The 23,693-nt window shown below is 38.1% G+C and overlaps 1 protein-coding gene across 9 annotated transcripts in view; it reads left to right on the plus strand.

Annotated features, from left to right (window-relative positions):
* Positions 1-23,693, plus strand: part of LOC113107869 (uncharacterized) — a 115,288-nt gene that overhangs the window by 52,548 nt on the left and 39,047 nt on the right. For 7 of the 9 annotated variants that reach the window (XM_026270661.1, XM_026270663.1, XM_026270670.1 and 4 more), the window contains exons 8-11: positions 1,086-1,517; positions 5,758-6,204; positions 12,222-12,653; positions 22,220-22,666. In XM_026270661.1, the coding sequence (XP_026126446.1) occupies positions 1,086-1,517; positions 5,758-6,204; positions 12,222-12,653; positions 22,220-22,666 (1,758 nt within the window). The remainder of the gene's footprint in view (positions 1-1,085; positions 1,518-5,757; positions 6,205-12,221; positions 12,654-22,219; positions 22,667-23,693) is intronic. The other 2 variants (XM_026270668.1, XM_026270667.1) reach the window with 2 other exon arrangements.

The raw sequence follows: 23,693 nt of genomic DNA on the forward strand, positions 1-23,693 counted from the left end.
TAGTAACGGGAGTGAACAGTGTTTGGCGACAGCTTTCCCATGAGAGGGTGTGGCTTCAGCGCAGATAGTGGACACGCCCCCAGTATTTGAGAGCAGAGAATAGGCTCGGTTGAGATGAGCAAGAGAAATCTGCCCAGAACCGATCAACGGTGATCACTGCAAGATGCAGAAGTGGTTAGAAATGTGTCTGAGGGTGGTCCTCTCTGCGGTGACATCACAACGATGTGAGCCAGAAATCTCTTGCTTCAGTGAGCCGGTAGCTGTGCAGTCAAATGTCCACCTTATCTTTCCCAAAAGAGTGGATGCAAGCCATTTGTAATCTCATCCACGTCCAGCTTTTTTTTTTAGCTGTACACAACAGCTTGTTTTGCTGCTTGATATTGCAAATTAACACATTATTTTTTATGTATTATCTTAATTATGAACACACTGGTTTGATATGCAAACAGTTTTACTGTTTCCTGCACGTTATTATTCTCTTATTTCCCCATAGCAGGTAATGAACCAGAAGTCTCACACACAGGCTTATTTCCACTTAGAAGAATAAGGGATAGCGTATTTGCTTCCCTGCTGACCAAAAGCACACTGAGCAGGACAAGACTTTGGGGGCCAGGGCTCTGGGCTTAAGGTTATGGTTTGACCCTAAACCTACACACTACAAATGCCCTCAACTAGAACAGCATTATGGAGTAACACATAATACACAATTTAAATATGCTTTGAGGTTTATATATATTATTTAATATGCAATATGTCTAACCTAGTAACATTAGTTGTAATAATAAAAATCATTGTAACACAATAAACAGGATGTTCTCTCTTAGATGAGAGTTCAAAACCTGAATAAACAGACTTTTTCTTGTAACTGTACAGTTATTGTCCTTGGTGTGAGCGTTTCTTAAGACTTCCTCCTTCATATCCACAGACTTTGAACAAATAACATCGTATTTCAGTGCATTTCAGCTAAAACATTATCAAATCAGATCCCTGTGTCTTGTTGAAATATGAATTTGTGTCTGTGGCATAATGTGATGAATGTTGTCTCAAATTAATGAAGTGTTTGGTTCTTGATTGTATATTATCAGGTTCTGGAACATTTCTAATAAAGAAGCAAGGATGTCTGGAGTCATATTCCTGCTGAAGCTCTGTGTTGCTGCAGTAGAAACTGACAGATATACAGGAACAAGATTCTCCTCTCTGCTGTCATCTGTGTGCAGCTACAAAACCTTCCCTTTTGATAAAGAGAGCGCTTATCAGAGTGATTTCCTGCTGGATCTGTTCTCTCTTGTGAAGAACTATGAGACTCAAACAGGCAGGAGTTTTCTTCCAGCATTACACTCAGTTTTCCAGTCACCTGATGTCTGGATCATAGATCTCTCAGAGAGAAAGATCTCCGTCCTCCTGGAAGTGCTGAAGCTCCAGACAGAGAAGAAACCAGTGAAGCTGAGAAGATGTTCAGAGGAAGAGAGAGACGTGATGAGTTTCCTTCAGTGTGTGCAGCACATCTCACAGCTGAGGTAAAGTAGTCTATGTAAACAGCTCTTCAGTTAACTGAAATGATCAAAATAATATATAACCTATAACATGCTTTCAGGGCCATTTCAGTGGGACTCATTATCAGCTCTGGGGTATCATGCCAGAACGGCCCACTTTAGTTAATGACTGACTACCGGTATATGAAAATAATGTAATTAAAACCTCAGTTTACAAGTCTGAAATAGTGCATTGTTCTCTACAGACTTGTAATTCATTGTATTTTTCTAGAGCTTTCATTTTTAAGTTAAATTTGTAACCACATAAATGGAAAATAAGGGACAATTGTTATTTATTTTAAAGGAAAAAAGGCACAGACTAAGGGACAATCAAAATATTAGTGCTGTACCATAATGTGCCTTCAGTTAAAAAGTTCCTAGAAATAAACTCTTTTGTTTTTATACAAATATTCTAAAAATGATAGTCATTAAAAAAAAAAAAAAGTAATCCTGAATAAATTGCACTATTATATAAATGTGAGTGGACAAGTAATTTAGGAGGTGAAAATCAGGGCTCTGAACCGGTTCACGGAACAGAAACCGGAAACGAACTAAATTTTGACAGGAACAACCAGAACCAGAAACAAAATCAAATTTTATAGTTCCGAACAGAACTATAAAAAAAAAAAAAAAAAAAGAAAACAGAAAAGGAATATAGGCATATACATTAAAATATATTTCACTTAAATCATATTGACAGATTAACAAAATGAAAGAAAAAGTGTGCTATATTACGGTTCATTGTGACACTTTTCAAAGTTTTCGGAAAGGAAAACGAAACTGCAGAGAGAAGTTTTAATTATTTAGCAAAAGCTGAAGCTTTGAATAATGTCTTGCTTCTATATAATCAATCAGCTTTGATATGACCATCGCACTGACACAACATTGCTTTATTAAAGCCTGTACATTAACAAAATAAAATAGTTAAATAAAAAGTTAGACTGCTCCGTTGTACAACATGTTGCGTTCAGAGTGACTGCGCCACACTGTGCTGATAAGGCCATTTGAAGGATGATGCTTTATGTAGATAAAAGTACAAACACTATATAATAAATAATATTTTAGCATCCAGATACGTCAGGAACATGGAAACATTTGGATTCGCGCCGGATGAGAGATGCAGGCATCAGCTTCAGCTTAAATTAATTTGTTTTTGGATTGACGTTTTTATAGCCTAAACTTGTTTTGTTTTCGAGAGAAACTAATAGCTGTTTTTATAATGCTTGTAAACATTTTGCTTTAGACTACAGGCATTTTAGCCTTCATTATTTCGTAAAGTAATAGGGCTAATAAAATACAGTGCCGCAACTTTAGTTTTTTTTTTTTTTGTGTTAGGAGCCTACATTTGGCCAAAATCTAGAAAAGATGACTAACCACAGTGGGTTATTGACTAACGTTAGATCTCTATTTTCTCTTTTTGAGTAAATAAAATGCTGTACTTTATTATTATTACATTACTATTATTTTAGGGACTGAAGTTTAAGGTTAAAATTAATGTTCTATAACTTTAAATAAGATATAAAGGTAATATTGCGAGAACAGAGACCCGTGATTAGAATCACGGGAGAGAATAGTCTGCGTGCAGTTATGAGAGAGAGAGAGAGAGAGAGAGAGATGACGCACACGGTGTAATCAGATGTGGCTAATTCCTAATGTTCACCTCTTCATGTTTAATAAATCAAGTGTTATGATCTGCTGAGCTCCCTTTCGGTGTCCTCCTTCCAACAAAGCCAATGAGCTAAGAACTGTAAAGCCTGCATATAGAAACGACGCGTGTTACATTATTATTAGGCAAATCATGGACACATAATATTGTTTTTGAAAAAATAATGTTATTAACCGGTATTTTTTCCACGGTAATAATTCAGAGGAACGCAGGAACAGAAACGTTGAAATTTGAAATCATAAAGTAAAGTGTATGAAACTTCAGTCAACAAAAGTATTCGGTAGCACTTTATTTTACAGTCCTGTTCCTCATGTACATACTATGCACTTATTATAGTAATTACAATAACTATGTAATAACTAGGTACTAACCCTGAACCTACCCCTAAACCTGACCCCTAGCCCATTTAGTTACCTTGTGTTACCAGAACTTTCTTAGATAAATACACTGTAAGTACACTATAAGTACATGTTAGTACACGTACTGTAAAATAAAGTGCAACCTAATATTCTTTAAACAATGGCACTTACATTTTTGAACTAAAATTTTATTGCAACCATATAGCTTATGAATGAACAGAAATGCATATTTTTCAATAAAAATAAACTTAGAGAGTGTGGGCTGTTTCTGCTGCTTGGATTTGTACTTAAGTATTGAGTTCCAAGTTTATGCATTTGCTCTTTCTCTCTATTTAACAACATTAACTTATAATATGATAGAAATCTTCCCTCAGGTAGATTGAATGTTTTCCTGCCTTGCTGGATGTTGGGACTCATGATCAAGAAGTTGTTTGTATTCACTCAAATGCAAAACGTGGATATTAGTGAAAGGGAATTGCCCTTAGCATGAGTCCCGCTCTCTGTGAAGCAGGAACAGCCAGCAGAGGATTTCACTTGGTCTTAAAGCCTTCCTCAAATGGCTATGTTCACAAATAAAACAATGATTTGTACAAAAAGAATGGTTCGTTATCAACTGAGAATTAGTTATTCATGTGGTCTGGTGGTCACGGCGTATGCCTACGAATACGGGACAAACTGCAGACTGTACTCTATAGGTTTCATATGGGACGCTTCTATGGTGCCTTAAATATGGGATGATTCCATATTATACAGAACGGTCAGCAACCCTATCATTAACCTGCAGGCTGTGCTCTGTGTGGAGCTGCTGTGAGTTCAGGAAACGTAGGGACCACATATTTCAGCCCAGAGACATGACCAGACCGGCCAAAAACAGACCGGCCCACCGGGATAATACTCCTGGTGCTCCTGATTAGCCATTCCTGGCCTGCACACTCACACATTCATTATTTCGACATTCTGGGAGGAGTAACATTTACATATGGGGTTTCGACAACCAGTTGTTTTTACTCTTGTAATGTCCCAGACCACCTTCAGAAGTGCTTTCAGATTTAAATCTGTCTCAGAAGTGTTTTGGAGGGCACCTGGACTCTCCATGACTAGATAGCTATCCTATCAGAGAAAACGCATGACGTGACCAGGTGTAAACAGGCCCCATTAGTAACGGGAGTGAACAGTGTTTGGCGACAGCTTTCCCATGAGAGGGTGTGGCTTCAGCGCAGATAGTGGACACGCCCCCAGTATTTGAGGGCAGAGAATAGGCTCGGTTGAGATGAGCAAAAGAAATCTGCCCAGAACCGGTCAACGGTGATCACTGCAAGATGCAGAAGTGGTTAGAAATGTGTCTGAGGGTGGTCCTCTCTGTGGTGACATCACAACGATGTGAGCCAGAAATCTCTTGCTTCAGTGAGCCGGTAGCTGTGCAGTCAAATATCCACCTTATCTTTCCCAAAAGAGTGGATGCAAGCCATTTGTAATCTCATCCACGTCCAGCTTTTTTTTTTAGCTGTACACAACAGCTTGTTTTGCTGCTTGATATTGCAAATTAACACATTATTTTTTATGTATTATCTTAATTATGAACACACTGGTTTGATATGCAAACAGTTTTACTGTTTCCTGCACGTTATTATTCTCTTATTTCCACTTAGAAGAATAAGGGATAGCGTATTTGCTTCCCTGCTGACCAAAAGCACACTGAGCAGGACAAGACTTTGGGGGCCAGGGCTCTGGGCTTAAGGTTATGGTTTGACCCTAAACCTACACACTACAAATGCCCTCAACTAGAACAGCATTATGGAGTAACACATAATACACAAAAATTTTAATATGCTTTGAGGTTTATATATATATTATTTAATATGCAATATGTCTAACCTAGTAACATTAGTTGTAATAATAAAAATCATTGTAACACAATAAACAGGATGTTCTCTCTTAGATGAGAGTTCAAAACCTGAATAAACAGACTTTTTCTTGTAACTGTACAGTTATTGTCCTTGGTGTGAGCGTTTCTTAAGACTTCCTCCTTCATATCCACAGACTTTGAACAAATAACATCTTATTACAGTGCTTTTCAGCTAAAACATTATCAGATCAGATCCCTGTGTCTTGTTGAAATATTTATTTGTGTCTGTGGCATAATGTGATGAATGTTGTCTCAAATTAATGAAGTGTTTGGTTCTTGATTGTATATTATCAGGTTCTGGAACATTTCTAATAAAGAAGCAAGGATGTCTGGAGTCATATTCCTGCTGAAGCTCTGTGTTGCTGCAGTAGAAACTGACAGAGATACAGGAACAAGATTCTCCTCTCTGCTGTCATCTGTGTGCAGCTACAAAACCTTCCCTTTTGATAAAGATATTTATCATCATTTTCATCATTATCAGAGTGATTTCCTGCTGGATCTGTTCTCTCTTGTGAAGAACTATGAGACTCAAACAGGCAGGAGTTTTCTTCCAGCATTACAGTCAGTTTTCCAGTCACCTGATGTCTGGATCATAGATCTCTCAGAGAGAAAGATCTCCGTCCTCCTGGAAGTGCTGAAGCTCCAGACAGAGAAGAAAACAGTCGAGCTGATGGGATGTTCAGAGGAAGAGAGAGACCTGATGAGTTTCCTTCAGTGTCTGCAGCACATCTCACAGCTGAGGTAAAGTAGTCTATGTAAACAGCTCTTCAGTTAACTGAAATGATCAAAATAATATATAACCTATAACATGCTTTCAGGGCCATTTCAGTGGGACTCATTATCAGCTCTGGGGTATCATGCCAGAACGGCCCACTTTAGTTAATGACTAACTACCGGTATATGAAAATAATGTAATTAAAACCTCAGTTTACAAGTCTGAAATAGCGCATTGTTCTCTATAGACTTGTAATTCATTGTATTTTTCTAGAGCTTTCATTTTTAAGTTAAATTTGTAACCACATAAATAGAAAATAAGGGACAATTGTTATTTATTTTAAAGGAAAAAAGGCACAGACTAAGGGACAATCAAAATATTAGTGCTGTACCATAATGTGCATTCAGTTAAAAAGTTCCTAGAAATAAACTCATTTGTTTTTGTACAAATATTCTAAAAATGATAGTCATTAAAAAAAAAAAAAAGTAATTATCCTGAATAAATTGCACTATTATATAAATGTGAGTGGACAAGTAATTTAGGAGGTGAAAATCAGGGCTCTGAACTGGTTCAAGGAACGAAAACGAAAACCGGAAACGAACTAAATTTTGACAGGAACAACCAGAACCAGAAACAAAATCTAATTTTATAGTTCCGAACAGAATCGAAAAATTGAAATGGCCATTAACTGGTTAATAACGTTATTTTATCGTTCCATTTAATATTTTAAATTTGCTGTTAATGAATCACGAATTTCAGGAGTATGGCGTATGCAAATGTGACGAAGCCAAGAGTGAAATGTTCGCTCAGCTGTGAACTCATCATAGGTCAGTCTCGATTGACAATGCACCGCCCTTAGAGTTTATCTGAGGATATGTGAGATGAATTCAACAGATCACACATCTGCAGCGCTTCTGTGAATGGAGAAAACTGAAAAATTAATCCCTATAGGCTTACAGAAAGAGGAATACAGGCATATACACTAAATATATTTCACTTAAATCATATTGACAGATTAACAAAATGAAAGAAAAAGTGTGCTAAATTACGGTTCATTGTGACACTTTTCAAAGTTTTCGGAAAGGAAAACGAAACTGCAGAGAGAAGTTTTAATTATTTAGCAAAAGCTGAAGCTTTGAATAATGTCTTGCTTCTATATAATCAATCAGCTTTGATATGACCATCGCACTGACACAACATTGCTTTATTAAAGCCTGTACATTAACAAAATAAAATAGTTAAATAAAAAGTTAGACTGCTCCGTTGTACAACATGTTGCGTTCAGAGTGACTGCGCCACACTGTGCTGATAAGGCCATTTGAAGGATGATGCTTTATGTAGATAAAAGTACAAACACTATATAATAATATTTTAGCATCCAGATACGTCAGGAACATGGAAACATTTGGATTCGCGCCGGATGAGAGATGCAGGCATCAGCTTCAGCTTAAATTAATTTGTTTTTGGATTGATGTTTTTATAGCCTAAACTTGTTTTGTTTTCGAGAGAAACTAATAGCTGTTTTTATAATGCTTGTAAACATTTTGCTTTAGACTACAGGCATTTTAGCCTTCATTATTTCGTAAAGTAATAGGGCTAATAAAATACAGTGCCGCAACTTTAGGTTTTTTTTTTTTTTTTTTTTTTTTTAGGAGCCTACATTTGGCCAAAATCTAGAAAAGATGACTAACCACAGCGGGTTACTGACTAACGTTAGATCTCTATTTTTTCTTTCTCTTTTTGAGTAAATAAAATGCTGTACTTTATTATTATTACATTACTATTATTTTAGGGACTGAAGTTTAAGGTTAAAATTAATGTTCTATAACTTTAAATAAGATATAAAGGTAATATTGCGAGAACAGAGACCCGTGATTAGAATCACGGGAGAGAATAGTCTGCGTGCAGTTATGAGAGAGAGAGAGAGAGAGAGAGAGATGACGCACACGGTGTAATCAGATGTGGCTAATTCCTAATGTTCACCTCTTCATGTTTAATAAATCAAGTGTTATGATCTGCTGAGCTCCCTTTCGGTGTCCTCCTTCCAACAAAGCCAACGAGCTAAGAACTGTAAAGCCTGCATATAGAAACGATGCGTGTTACATTATTATTAGGCAAATCATGGACACATAATATTATTTTTGGAAAAATAACGTTATTAACCGGTATTTTTTCCACGGTAATAATTCAGAGGAACGCAGGAACAGAAACGTTGAAATTTGAAATCATAAAGTAAAGTGTATGAAACTTCAGTCAAAAAAGTATTCGGTAGCACTTTATTTTACAGTCCTGTTCCTCATGTACATACTATGCACTTATTATAGTAATTACAATAACTATGTAATAACTAGGTACTAACCCTGAACCTACCCCTAAACCTGACCCCTTGCCCATTTAGTTACCTTGTGTTACCAGAACTTTCTTAGATAAATACACTGTAAGTACACTATAAGTACATGTTAGTACACGTACTGTAAAATAAAGTGCAACCTAATATTCTTTAAACAATGGCACTTACATTTTTGAACTAAAATGTTATTGCAACCATACAGCCTATGAATGAATGAAAATGCATATTTTTTCAATAAAAAAAAATCCTCAACCACATCACATGTTTTTGGGGTGAATTATCTTATTCCTCTCATCGCGAAGCAAACAGTAAAATAAAAGAACTTGAAGAACAGTCTCGCTGCTTTTCTTGTGTTGTGTGGCGTATTCAAGCCGCGCGCTTCAGTGAAACATTAGAATCTGAATAGAGCGTTCACTTTATCACAGAATATTTGTTTTCGGCTGCACTTGTTTAGTTTAAAAGTAGACATGTCAGGCTTTTTATAGATATCTCTCTGAAGTCCAAATAATTGTATACTTTATTGATAATAACTGGCAACTAAAATATCGCGATCGTTTTTATTTGCATTAAAATCACACAATCATCAAACACAATAATGTTGACTTGTGAAACATTTCATTATTTAAAACATTCTTTACACATTCCCATTTTTTTTGTAGCTGAATTTAACAGGTCAACAAGGATTTACATAAATAACTTTTTGTTAGTGGTATTTAAACAAAAAAAAAATCTAACAGTAATGTTTATTTGCTTTGACCTTCAATTGTATATCAGTTTATTTGAATTAATAAAGGTCCATCTGAATGTAAAGTTATTCATTCCATTTTTTAATGTGAAATTTGCATTTATCATAAATATAATTTTGCATTCTGGTGTTGTCGTCAACTAAAATGTTTTTTTTTTTTTTTTTGCATTTGCATTAATACACAGTCATCAAATACAATAACATTGACTTGTAAAACATTTCAACAGAACACTTTTAACACAATTTAATGACAGTTGTCGTAGCTGAATTTAACTTGTCAAAAAGTATTTACATTAAAAATACCTTTGTTCCTTTTTGTAACTGATCAGTATTTTAACAACATAAAATGGATATCACACCAACATAACATACTTTTTATGCTTTGACCTTCAAATATCACTTTAGTTACATAAAGGTCCATCTGAATTTGATATATATGCACATGCACAAGCAATCTTCTTCTGTGAAGAAGCCCTCTGCTACTCTAAACTGTGCAATCCATCAATAAAACAATATAAAGACAGCCAGATGAGCAATAATTCTGGGCAAATATTTGTTAACATTTTTGTTGCAGAGCGGGTCATCAGTGTACGCTTTTGGTAGCATAAATGCAAGTAGTCCTGTTTGTGTATGTATCCAGATTGCTCATGAGGAAAGTATAACACAGGCTTCACTGACACATTTCTGAGCAGCTGATGGGATGTGATTTCTCCTTAGGACTCGTGTGTGTGTGTATATATATATATATATATATATATATATATATATATATATATATATATATATATATATATATTACCTCTGATTCCAAACTGTTAGAACTCTTCTGAACTCGCTTCACAGCAGCAGGCGCCTGAGATGATGACATCATCTTGTGTTTTTTTTTTTGGCGGAGCACAGACTTATAAGTGCATTACCACCACCTATATCTCAAGTGGGCCATTGACCCTCCTAATTGAGATTGTAGATAGTGTTAATGGTCCATTTGGCGATAATGCACTATAACGCGATAACGCAAGTCTGCGATCTGCCAAAATGAAACAAGATGATTGTTGTTTTTTTTTTTTTTTCTATTAATGTTTATTTCAAACTCTCGTGGAGACAACAGCATAAGAAAAACTAGCAAGGCATCAACAAAATGCAGATTTGACAATGAAAACATAAAAAAAAATATTATAATAATATATAAGGCATTGTTCTCAAAATACTAAATGTTACAGGTTCAAAGACATTTCAGCAGCATAACAAATAACTTCTATAGTTTGTTTAGAAATTTTTACAAGGTTCAAGGAGGATAACATCCGAAATTAATTTTTAAAACCGTTTACATTTGGCAATAGTTTTTTCCATTTATTTTTGTGAATGTGGTATTTACTTATAATTATGATAAGGTTAATTAAAAGTGAAAGATCCCTCGTCAGTTTATAATCACAAATAAGAATATCTTCTATTGTAAATTGTTCAGGTTCACTAATTTCATTATTTAACCAGCTATGGACATCTTGCCAGAACTTCCTACTTACTGTGCAAAGTAAGAATAAATGCTCTGTTTGTTCTGGGTTTTCATGACAAAAGTTGCAAGGGTCAACTTCAAAACTAAATCTACCCCTCAGTGTCTCCGCAGATGGATAGTGGTTAAGAATTTTAAATTGCATTTCTTTTACTTTGGGTGCAATTGAGCATTTTATAAATTTCCAATGTTTTTCTGCAATTGCTGGATTATCTAATATTTTAAGTTTTATCTTCCCCTCATAATCATGAGATATATATATATATATATATATATATATATATATATATATATATATATATATAATATAATATCCTTTGAAAGCTTTATTTAAATATTTGTTGTCACATTTTTTTGTCCGTAATGTTTAATTCTCCTGTTGTTAAGTTTGGAAGTTTGATTTGATTTATAATTATAAAAACTAATAATGCTTTTTATCAGCTGTATCAAATTGACTGGGATTAAGATGATCGTCTCAGGCGCTTGCTGCTGTGAAGAGCGTTCACAAGAGTTCAAACAGTTCAGACATTGCATGAATCAGGGGTTAATAAAAACTACATGAATTGATAGTGTTGTTAGAAAAGCCCCGGTGGACAGCAGCCGTCTTGTCTGGAAGATAATTTAGAAAGGAGCAGCAGACAGCGTCATGAGGTGGAGGTTTGGTAACTTCATTTACTGTGTTGAATAGTGCTTTTTGAGGAATGATTAAGGAAGAAGATAGAGTAGGATTATAATAAGACAGTCAGCCATCAGTACCATATATTAAAATTCATCGGTGTCGTGGAAATCGAGTTGTGTCATTCGGAGGTTATCACCACCCCTTTGCCATGCAGTCTTGGAGTCTTGGAGTATGTTTAACAGCAGGAAGACATCAGAGACTTCAAAGTTTCCTTGAGAAACAATATGTCAAGCATATCGTCAGTTATGAATTAGTTGACTTCAGGGTCTCCAGTTAGCATCCAGTCAGTCCTGACGAGCTGCACATTTTTCAGGTGTGTTTCAGGAGCATGTAATACACCTGTTATTCAATGATGCAGTTACTGCACAAAAAAAAAGTGTTATAAATTTTATGTTTCCCCTGAGAAATAACTTTATCATGCAGTGTGAAATACAGACTGAACAATGACTCATTCTGAAAGTAATTATAATGATATTTTTCCTCTGTGTTGTTGTTATAGCTGTAGTATGGACTTAGCTGTTCTCATAGAATTAAAACTATTATTAATACTCAGTTACTGTCCTTGGTGTAAATCCCTGTCTTTGCACAAATAACATCCCATTGCTGCCCATTTCAGCTAAAACATCATCAAATCAGATCCCTGGGTCTTCTTTTTGAATCATTTATTTGTTTCTGATGTGAAGAAGTGATGTATGTATTATGTGATGTATGTTGTCTCAAATTAATGAAGTGTTTTGTTCTTGATTTGTATATTATCAGGTTCTGGTTCAGTGATGATGAAGAAGCAAGGATGTCTGGAGTCAGATTCCTGCTGAAGCTCTGTGTTGCTGCAGTAGAAACTGACAGATATACAGGAACAAGATTCTCCTCTCTGCTGTCATCTGTGTGCAGCTACAAAACCTTCCCTTTTGATAAAGAGAGCGCTTATCAGAGTGATTTCCTGCTGGATCTGTTCTCTCGTGTGAAGAACTATGAGACTCAAACAGGCAGGAGTTTTCTTCCAGCATTACAGTCAGTTTTCCAGTCACCTGATGTCTGGATCATAGATCTCTCAGAGAGAAAGATCTCCGTCCTCCTGGAAGTGCTGAAGCTCCAGACAGAGAAGAAACCAGTGAAGCTGAGAAGATGTTCAGAGGAAGAGAGAGACGTGATGAGTTTCCTTCAGTGTGTGCAGCACATCTCACAGCTGAGGTAAAGTAGTCTATGTAAACAGCTCTTCAGTTAACTGAAATGATCAAAATAATATATAACCTATAACATGCTTTCAGGGCCATTTCAGTGGGACTCATTATCAGCTCTGGGGTATCATGCCAGAACGGCCCACTTTAGTTAATGACTGACTACCGGTATATGAAAATAATGTAATTAAAACCTCAGTTTACAAGTCTGAAATAGTGCATTGTTCTCTACAGACTTGTAATTCATTGTATTTTTCTAGAGATTTCATTTTTAAGTTAAATTTGTAACCACATAAATGGAAAATAAGGGACAATTGTTATTTATTTTATAGGAAAAAAGACACAGACTAAGGGACAATCAAAATATTAGTGCTGTACCATAATGTGCATTCAGTTAAAAAGTTCCTAGAAATAAACTCTTTTGTTTTTGTACAAATATTCTAAAAATGATAAAAAAGTAATTATCCTGAATAAATTGCACTATTATATAAATGTGAGTGGACAAGTAATTTAGGAGGTGAAAATCAGGGCTCTGAACCGGTTCAAGGAACGAAAACGAAAACCGGAAACGAACAAAATTTTGACAGGAACAACCAGAAACAGAAAAAAATCTAATTTTATAGTTCCGAACAGAATCGAAAATTTGAAATGGCCATTAACCGGTTAATAACGTTATTTTATCGTTCCATTTAATGTTTGAAATTTGCTGTCAATCACGAATTCCAGGAGTATGGCATATGCAAATGTGACGAAGCCAAGAGTGAAATGTTCGCTCAGCTGTGAACTAATCATAGGTCAGTCTCAATGACAATGAACCGCCCTTAGAGTTTATCTGAGGATAGTGTGAGATGAATTCAACAGATCACTAAACTTGTTTTGTTTTCAAGAGAAACGAATAGCTGTTTTTATAATGTTTGTAAACATTTTGCTTTAGACTACAGACATTTTAGCCTTCATTATTTCGTAAAGTAATAGGGCTAATAGAATGAAATGTCGCAACTTTATTTTATTGTATTTTTTTAGGAGCCTACATTTGGCCAAAATCTAGAAAAGATGACTAACCACAGTGGGTTATTGACTAACGTTAGATCTCTATTTTCTCTTTTTGAGTAAATAAAAGTTTGCCGGATGGTGGCAGGTTCCTTCGCCATCCGCCTGAGGGGCTCCACTCCTGATTTTCTGTTGGGGTTTACTCCCTTAGCCTTTGCTTTCCCTGGAGCTAACCACAAGGCAGTGGCTCATGAGGGTTTCTGTACAGAGTTTTCCTTCTCTGTTGAGGTATGATGGTATATCCCTTTGGGTCGCTCTTTGTCTGGAACCTCCTCCCTCGACCTTACCGCCATGGGTGACCCTACCAGGAGCTTAAGCTCCAGATGGCATCGCTCTCAGGTTCATCGGAACACGCAAGGCTCTCCACCACAACAAGGTGGCGACCAAAAGGAGGCCTGCACCTGGAGAGGTCACTCCAGCTGCACTGTCTCAGTGCAGAAACAACACGGGGAGCAGCAGCCTACCAGTGTTAAGTCATGGCTCATTTTGCGTCGAGCCGGGCGCTAGGGGTTGCTCCTGACGGTGGGAGGAACCATCGTGCTCCATTGGGTCGTTACCGCCCGCCTTAACCCGGGCAGTTAGGTACTACCCCGCCACAACCTGCTTGCTTCATCGGGTGCATGGAGCTTAGACAAAATCGACAGGCAGGTTGTAAAACCCAGCACCAGGAAATAAAAGAAATAATCAAAAGACCACAAAGTCACCAGCCCTGCGGCTGGCAACCTGGAATGTCAGAACATTGTGCCCTGGCCTCTGTGACGATCTTCAGCAAGTTGACAACACTAGAAAAACCGCTATCATCAATCACGAGCTGTTAAGGCTCAACATCGACGTTGCTGCCCTTCAAGAGACACGTCTTCCATCCAGTGGAAGTCTGAAGGAGAGAGATTACACTTTCTTCTGGCAAGAACTGGAGCAAGACATGCGCCGACTTTATGGGGTCGGCTTTGCAGTGCGAAATTCTCTCTTACCAACAGTAGAACCTCCTCAGGGGACTGAGCGTATCATCTCCCTCCGTCTCACAACCTCCACGGGACCCTTGCACATCTTCAGCATCTATGCCCCCACACTATGCTCCACAGCTGAGGATAAAGACGCTTTCTATTACGAACTTGAGGCCAAAATTGCTGAGATTCCATCGAAAGACAACTTGCTCATGCTCGGAGACTTCAATGCCCGGGTGGGCGCTGATTACATCTCCTGGCCACACTGCATTGGACATTTTGGCGTTGGAAAGCTCAATGAGAACGGACAGCGACTACTTGAGCTATGCTCTTACCATAACTTGTGTATTACCAACACCACCTTCCCCACCAAGCTCCACCACAGAGTGTCTTGGAGACACCCCAGGTCCAAACACTGGCACCAGCTTGACCTTATAGTTGCTCGGAGACCAATGCTCAAGCACATGCTCGTAACTCGCGTGTATCACAGTGCTGACTGCGACACGGACCATTCCCTGGTCAGCAGCAAGGTGCGCCTGCAACCTAGACAAATCCATCGCTCGAAGCAAAAGGGCCGCCCTCGCATCAACACGGCAAGAACATCAGTGCCAGAGCTGCGGGAAAGCTCTGCCAGGGCCATTGATGAGGCCCTGGAGGACTGCCCTGTAGACAGTGTTACGATGCGATGGGAGTATATCCGTGACACCATGTACAAGGTTGCCTCAGACACCTTCGGGAAGAAGGTGAAAAAGAGTGAAGATTGGTTTGTGGCAGGGATCGCGGTACTGGAGCCTGCCATCACTGCAAAACGTACCACTCTCCTTGAGCACAAGAGACAGCCTACTGCTAGGACATTGGCTGCCTTCAGAGAGGCACGTAATAACACCAAGAGGATTGCTCGAAAATGTGCAAACGACTACTGGCTGAAGTTGTGTAGCGATATTCAGACTTCGGCGGACTGTGGTAATATCAGAGCCATGTATGAGGGCATGAAAAAAGCGTTTGGTCCCAACGCCATCAAGACTGCTCCCCTAAAATCTACTTCCGGCGAGATCATCACAGATCACAGAAAGCAGTGTACTGAAGGAACTGTACTGAAGAGTGAGCATCGTTACTGACACAGCCATTCAAAATACTATGCCTCTGCCCATCATGGAGGAGCTTGACTAGCCACCCACCATCGAGGAACTTGGAAAGGCCATCGATTCACTAGCCTGTGGGAAAGCACCAGGCAGTGATGGAATTCCACCAGAGATCATCAAGGCAGGAAAAGTGAGCTCTCTTCTCGGCCACCTCCATAACCTTCTGCTCAAATGCTGGGAAGGGGGCATCATACCCCAAGACATGCGAGACGCTAAGATCCTCACGCTCTCCCTCCTCAGTGTTGCGGGGAAAGCCTTTGCACGTGTCATCCTTAACCGCCTACAACTGCTCGCCGATCGTGTGTACCCGGAGTCGCAATGTGGGTTCCGAGCAAAACGGTCAACAATTGACATGGTGTTCACCCTTAGGCAGCTACAGGAGAAGTGCCGTGAGCAGAGACGTCCCCTGTTCCTTGCCTTTATAGATCTGACCAAGGCGTTCGACATGGTCAGTCGGATTGGCCTTTTCACTCTCCTACACAGGATTGGATGCCCCCCAAGCTCTTGAAGCTGATCATATCATTTCATGAGAACACGGTGGGCACAGTCCAGTATGGCGAGTCATCCTCAGACCCCTTCCCAATCAGGTGTGGTGTGAAGCAGGGATGTGTCCTGGCGCCAACACTCTTTGGCTTTTTCTTTTCCCTGCTCCTGCACTATGCCTTCTGCAACTCCGAAGATGGGATCTTCCTCCATACTAGGAGTGATGGGAACCTCTTCAACCTCGCCCGCCTCAGAGCAAAGACTAAGGTCCGCAGGGTACTCATACGGGAGATGTTGTTCGCAGATGACGCTGCTCTTGCAGCACACACTGAGGGTGCCCTCCAGCGACTTATCACCTGCTTTGCAGATGCACGCACAGAGTTTGGCCTTGCCATCAGCCTCAAGAAAACCAACATATTGGTTCAAGATGTCAACACCACTCCTGCAATTACTATAGGCGACCACACCCTGGAGGTAGTGGAGAATTTCACCTACCTTGGCTCCACCATCTGCAGCAACCTATCCCTGGATACTAAGCTCAATATAAGGATAGGCAAAGCAGCTACCGCCATGGCTCGACTAGCAAAGAGGGCTTGGGACAACACTCTGTTGACACTCAAAACAAAACTGAAGGTGTACCAAGCATGCGTCTTGAGCACCCTCCTCTATGGCAGTGAAGCTTGGACTATATACTCTCGCCAAGAGCAAAGATTGAATGACTTTCATGAGCGCTGCCTCAGACGACTCCTGAGCATCACCTGGCAGGATCGTATCACAAATAGAGCCATCCTGGCTCAGGCAGGTATGCCAAGTATGTTCACCATCCTCACACAGAGGCGACTGCGCTGGCTTGGCCACCTGTGCAGGATGGATGACGGTCGTATCCCAAAGGACGTTCTGTACGGGGAGCTTGCCACAGAAACACGACCAACTGGACGGCCAACCTTGCGCTACAAGGACGCCTGCAAGCGAGACTTGAAAGCGTGCAGCATCTGCCCAGCTGATTTGGAAGCAGTGACATTGGACCGCGAAAATTTGGCGATCCACCCTTAAGACTGGTGTCCTCCTAGCCGAAGAAAAAAGAGCAATGCAGTGGGAGTAGAAGAGGACCCGCCAGCAGCAAAGTGTTCAGCCTGCCCCCAATGACAACACCACTACTTACACTTGCAGCAAGTGCCAGCGGTGCTGTCGCTCCCGTATCAGACTCTACAGTCATAGCAGAGTCTGCAACCAAACCACAGACTGACCTGGGTGTAGATTCTAAACCATTGTCTCTCGAAGACAGAAGGATGCCAACAGATTGCGAGAACAGAGACCCATGATTAGAATCGCGGGACAGAATAGTCTGCGCGCAGTTATGAGAGGTATGAGAGGTAACGCGTGTTACATTATTATTAGGCAAATTATAGACACATAATATTGTTTTTAAAAAATAACGTTATTAACCGTTATTTTTTCAACTGTATTAATTCAGAGGAACGCAGGAACAGAAACGTTAAAATATAGATTCTGCTCTGAGTGAACCAATTAAATTTTCTTTTTGTTTTCAAGCCCTGGTGAAAATACTGTAATATTACATACAATGGCCTGAAATTTGAAATCATAACGTAAAGTGTATGAAACTTCAGTCAACAAAGTATTCTTTAAACAATGTCACTTACAGCCTATGAATGAATGAAAATGCATATTTTTCAAAAAAAAAAAAAGAAACTTAATGAGTTCCAAGTTTATGTATTTGCTCTTTCTCTCTATTTAACAACATTAACTTATAATATGATAGATATCTTCCCTCAGGTAGATTGAATGTTTTCCTGCCTTGCTGGATGTTGGGACTCATGATCAATAAGTTGTTTGTATTCACTCAAATGCAAAACGTGGATATTAGTGAAAGGGAATTGCCCTTATATACAAGATAATATTTGTTACATGAACTTAATTATTTGAGTTGACTCAACGTTCTTTACTTAAAATATTCAACATTATATAATCTACCAAGTAATTTCAAGTTGTGTTAATGTAACATTTAAGCTCATTTATATTTAAAAAATTTAGTTGAACCAACTTAACATTTTAACTGATTTTAGATCCTCAGCTATTGGTCTGCTTAGTCATCGCATTTTAAATAAATTAAACAAGCAAATTACACAAAATAAAGCATTTCAGTTTATTTTTTTGACAGGCTGTGGTGAAGGTGAAGCCTAAAACCACACATCATGAATGTACAACAAAATGTGACAAATATACAAATGGAGCTTTATTTCCAACATGTTATTTTCTTGATTTTTCACCCTTTGCAACACTTCTTAAAGGGTTTACATATTTCAAACATTTACTTTTGTATAAAATTCATAATAAAACTAGAAAAAAAGCATTTTCTTTCTTTTATGTTTTTTTTTTTTTTTTTGTAACACAGAGATTGCAAACTTCACAATCGATTACACTTTTTTTCACCCTTTGCAACAATTTTTCTCACATTTACTTTTGGAACACGCGACAAATATCGTAAGAATAAATCAAGAATTTAATCGAACAGTTGCAGACAAACATTGCACATTGAGCTCTTTGGGGTAACTCAGATTAATTGCATAAATTAGGCCAAGCAGAAAAACACAATCCTTTGCAACACCTTTCAATTACATCATCACTTCTATGCCTTCCAGCACTATCCCAGTCTGTAATGGATCATCTGTTGAGCCACCTTTCATGATGATTTTAAGTGTGAGCAGTTCCAGTTTCTCCTTATTCCCATTTGTATCTTTAAAAAACAAAACAAAGCAAATGTGTATTTACTTACAACACCACTTGATATTTTTTCTGATTGTTTCTCAGTGCAAAAAAATAAATTTCAATGAAATAACACACACACACACACACACACACACACACAAATATACGATTTTGAAATAGACATGTATATATAAAAATTAAATGTGATTTGCAGCCATTCATTTTATTTTTATCTATGTTGGTTGAATTTAATTAACTGCCTTTATATACAATTTAGTTTTGGAGAGTAACTTGGTTTTTGATCGATTTCAGATGCTCACCTGATGGTGCTTGATGAGATTCTCAGAGAGGCAGAAAGTTAAGCATAGAATTACAACTTCTGGGCCTGGTCTAAAAAGTAAAACAAAATGTGGCTTGTTATGCTGCATACACACAAAGTCACAACTACAGTGACTCCATAGAGTTTGTGAATCAAGGCATTCTTTGACCAACTCATCTCTATAAATAAATAAAAAATCTATACACCACAACAATGATCTGAAATTTCTACAGTGAAGTTTTTTGTTAAGCTAATTGGAGAACGGCCAAGTCAGTCAGTTGATTCACACAAAATGTTTTCATTATTTACTCATCCTCACACTGTTCCTGATTAATGACTTTAGATAAACAGAAAGTGATTTGCAATCCTGATCCTGAGGAGCCACTGCTCTGCACATTCTACCTTATCCATTAATGGCACTCTCTTCGGATGAGCGGCAGAGGGAACACAGGTTTAAATTTACAGTTGTGATCATAATTTAGAAGGTTTACTAGACAGAGGAATCGTTGTCATTTAGAAATAAGTTTGCATGTGTCTGAATCGAGATCACCATTATTCAATTATCATGCATACATATTGACATGTAGCATATATTTTACAATGTAATCTAAACCAAGCCTCAAAATTAACCTGTGCCCAGGCCCAGACTGCCACTTATGGAGAATATGAGAACAATTATTATTATTATTATTATTATTCTGGAATGGGTTAACACGAACAGACTGTTTTCATAAGTACTGATAACACGTTTCTAATTTCAGAAGCATTATTCAGATTCAGAAATTCAGTTCCTTTTTAGATCACAAACGCAATAAACAAGATAAATCTAATATTATACTTAGTTTTCAAAAAAAGTTAGCTTACCTCTTCTCACCGTCTTCACATGTGCTTCACAAAACGGCTCCTTGGCAGGAAACAACATATCACATGGCTCACAGTCAAATACTTAAAATTTTATACTATATTTACTTAATTTTAACATAATTGTACTAGTAGTTGTCATGACTTATTTTCTTTCGTTGAATTTATGTTCACTTTGTAACTTATATTTTTGGGTTACATGAACTATATATGTTAAGTAGACATTGAAAAGTTATAAATACTTAATTTTTTGTGTTTAATATATTTGCTTTTATAAGTAATGGTTGTTCAGCCAACGAATCGTTTTTTTCAGTGCAGGAACAGCCAGCAGAGGATTTCACTTGGTCTTAAAGCCTTCCTCAAATGGCTATTTTCACAAATAAAACTATGGTTTGTACAAAAAGAATGGTTCGTTATCAACTGAGAATTAGTTATTCATGTGGTCTGGTGGTCACGGCGTATGCCTACGAATACGGGACAAACTGCAGTCTGTACTCTATATGTTTCATATGGGACACTTCTATGATGCCTTAAATATGGGATGATTCCATATTAAACAGAACGGTCAGCAACCCTATCATTAACCTGCAGGCTGTGCTCTGTGTGGAGCTGCTGTGAGTTCAGGAAACGTAGGGACCACATATTTCAGCCCAGAGACATGACCAGACCGGCCAAAAACAGACCGGCCCACCTGGATAATACTCCTGGTGCTCCTGATTAGCCATTCCTGGCCTGCACACTCACACATTCATTATTTCGACATTCTGGGAGGAGTAACATTTACATATGGGGTTTCGACAACCAGTTGTTTTTACTCTTGTAATGTCCCAGACCACCTTCAGAAGTGCTTTCAGATTTAAATCTGTCTCAGAAGTGTTTTGGAGGGCACCTGGACTCTCCATGACTAGATAGCTATCCTATCAGAGAAAACGCATGACGTGACCAGGTGTAAACAGGCCCCATTAGTAACGGGAGTGAACAGTGTTTGGCGACAGCTTTCCCATGAGAGGGTGTGGCTTCAGCGCAGATAGTGGACACGCCCCCAGTATTTGAGGGCAGAGAATAGGCTCGGTTGAGATGAGCAAAAGAAATCTGCCCAGAACCGGTCAACGGTGATCACTGCAAGATGCAGAAGTGGTTAGAAATGTGTGCGAGGGTGGTCCTCTCTGTGGTGACATCACAACGATGTGAGCCAGAAATCTCTTGCTTCAGTGAGCCGGTAGCTGTGCAGTCAAATGTCCACCTTATCTTTCCCAAAAGAGTGGATGCAAGCCATTTGTAATCTCATCCACGTCCAGCTTTTTTTTTAGCTGTACACAACAGCTTGTTTTGCTGCTTGATATTGCAAATTAACACATTATTTTTATGTATTATCTTAATTATGAACACACTGGTTTGATATGCAAACAGTTTTACTGTTTCCTGCACGTTATTATTCTCTTATTTCCCTATAGCAGGTAATGAACCAGAAGTCTCACACACAGGCTTATTTCCACTTAGAAGAATAAGGGATAGCGTATTTGCTTCCCTGCTGACCAAAAGCACACTGAGCAGGACAAGACTTTGGGGGCCAGGGCTCTGGGCTTAAGGTTATGGTTTGACCCTAAACCTACACACTACAAATGCCCTCAACTAGAACAGCATTATGGAGTAACACATAATACACAAAAATTTAAATATGCTTTGAGGTTTATATATATATTATTTAATATGCAATATGTCTAACCTAGTAACATTAGTTGTAATAATACAAAATCATTGTAACACAATAAACAGGATGTTCTCTCTTAGATGAGAGTTCAAAACCTGAATAAACAGACTTTTTCTTGTAACTGTACAGTTATTGTCCTTGGTGTGAGCGTTTCTTAAGACTTCCTCCTTCATATCCACAGACTTTGAACAAATAACATCTTATTACAGTGCATTTCAGCTAAAACATTTTCAAATCAGATCCCTGTGTCTTGTTGAAATATTTATTTGTGTCTGTGGCATAATGTGATGAATGTTGTCTCAAATTAATGAAGTGTTTTGTTCTTGATTTGTATATTATCAGGTTCTGGTTCAGTGATGATGAAGAAGCAAGGATGTCTGGAGTCAGATTCCTGCTGAAGCTCTGTGTTGCTGCAGTAGAAACTGACAGAGATACAGGAACAAGATTCTCCTCTCTGCTGTCATCTGTGTGCAGCTACAAAACCTTCCCTTTTGATAAAGAGAGAGATGGTTATGATGCTGAGGTTCAGAGTGATTTCCTGCTGGATCTCTGCTCTCGTGTGAAGAACTATGAGACTCAAACAGGCAGGAGTTTTCTTCCAGCATTACAGTCAGTTTTCCAGTCACCTGATGTCTGGATCATAGATCTCTCAGAGAGAAAGATCTCCGTCCTCCTGGAAGTGCTGAAGCTCCAGACAGAGAAGAAACCAGTCGAGCTGATGGGATGTTCAGAGGAAGAGAGAGACCTGATGAGTTTCCTTCAGTGTCTGCAGCACATCTCACAGCTGAGGTAAAGTAGTCTATGTAAACAGCTCTTCAGTTAACTGAAATGATCAAAATAATATATAACCTATAACATGCTTTCAGGGCCATTTCAGTGGGACTCATTATCAGCTCTGGGGTATCATGCCAGAACGGCCCACTTTAGTTAATGACTGACTACCGGTATATGAAAATAATGTAATTAAAACCTCAGTTTACAAGTCTGAAATAGTGCATTGTTCTCTACAGACTTGTAATTCATTGTATTTTTCTAGAGCTTTCATTTTTAAGTTAAATTTGTAACCACATAAATGGAAAATAAGGGACAATTGTTATTTATTTTAAAGGAAAAAAGTCACAGACTAAGGGACAATCAAAATATTAGTGCTGTACCATAATGTGCATTCAGTTAAAAAGTTCCTAGAAATAAACTCTTTTGTTTTTGTACAAATATTCTAAAAATGATAAAAAAAAGTAATTATCCTGAATAAATTGCACTATTATATAAATGTGAGTGGACAAGTAATTTAGGAGGTGAAAATCAGGGCTCTGAACCAGTTCAAGGAACACAAACGAAAACCGGAAACGAACTAAATTTTGACAGGAACAACCAGAACCAGAAACAAAATCAAATTTTATAGTTCCGAACAGAATCGAAAAATTGAAATGGCCATTAACTGGTTAATAACGTTATTTTATCGTTCCATTTAATATTTGAAATTTGCTGTCAATCAATCACGAATTCCAGGAGTATGGCGTATGCAAATGTGACGAAGCCAAGAGTGAAATGTTCGCTCAGCTGTGAACTCATCATAGGTCAGTCTCGATTGACAATGCACCGCCCTTAGAGTTTATCTGAGGATATGTGAGATGAATTCAACAGATCACACATCTGCAGCGCTTCTGTGAATGGAGAAAACTGAAAAACGAATCCCTATAGGCTTACATAAAGAGGAATACAGGCATATACACTAAATATATTTCACTTAAATCATATTGACAGATTAACAAAATGAAAGAAAAAGTGTGCTATATTACGGTTCATTGTGACACTT

This window comes from Carassius auratus, chromosome 8, assembly GCF_003368295.1.
Source record: "Carassius auratus strain Wakin chromosome 8, ASM336829v1, whole genome shotgun sequence".
NCBI classification, from domain to species: Eukaryota; Metazoa; Chordata; class Actinopteri; order Cypriniformes; family Cyprinidae; genus Carassius; species Carassius auratus.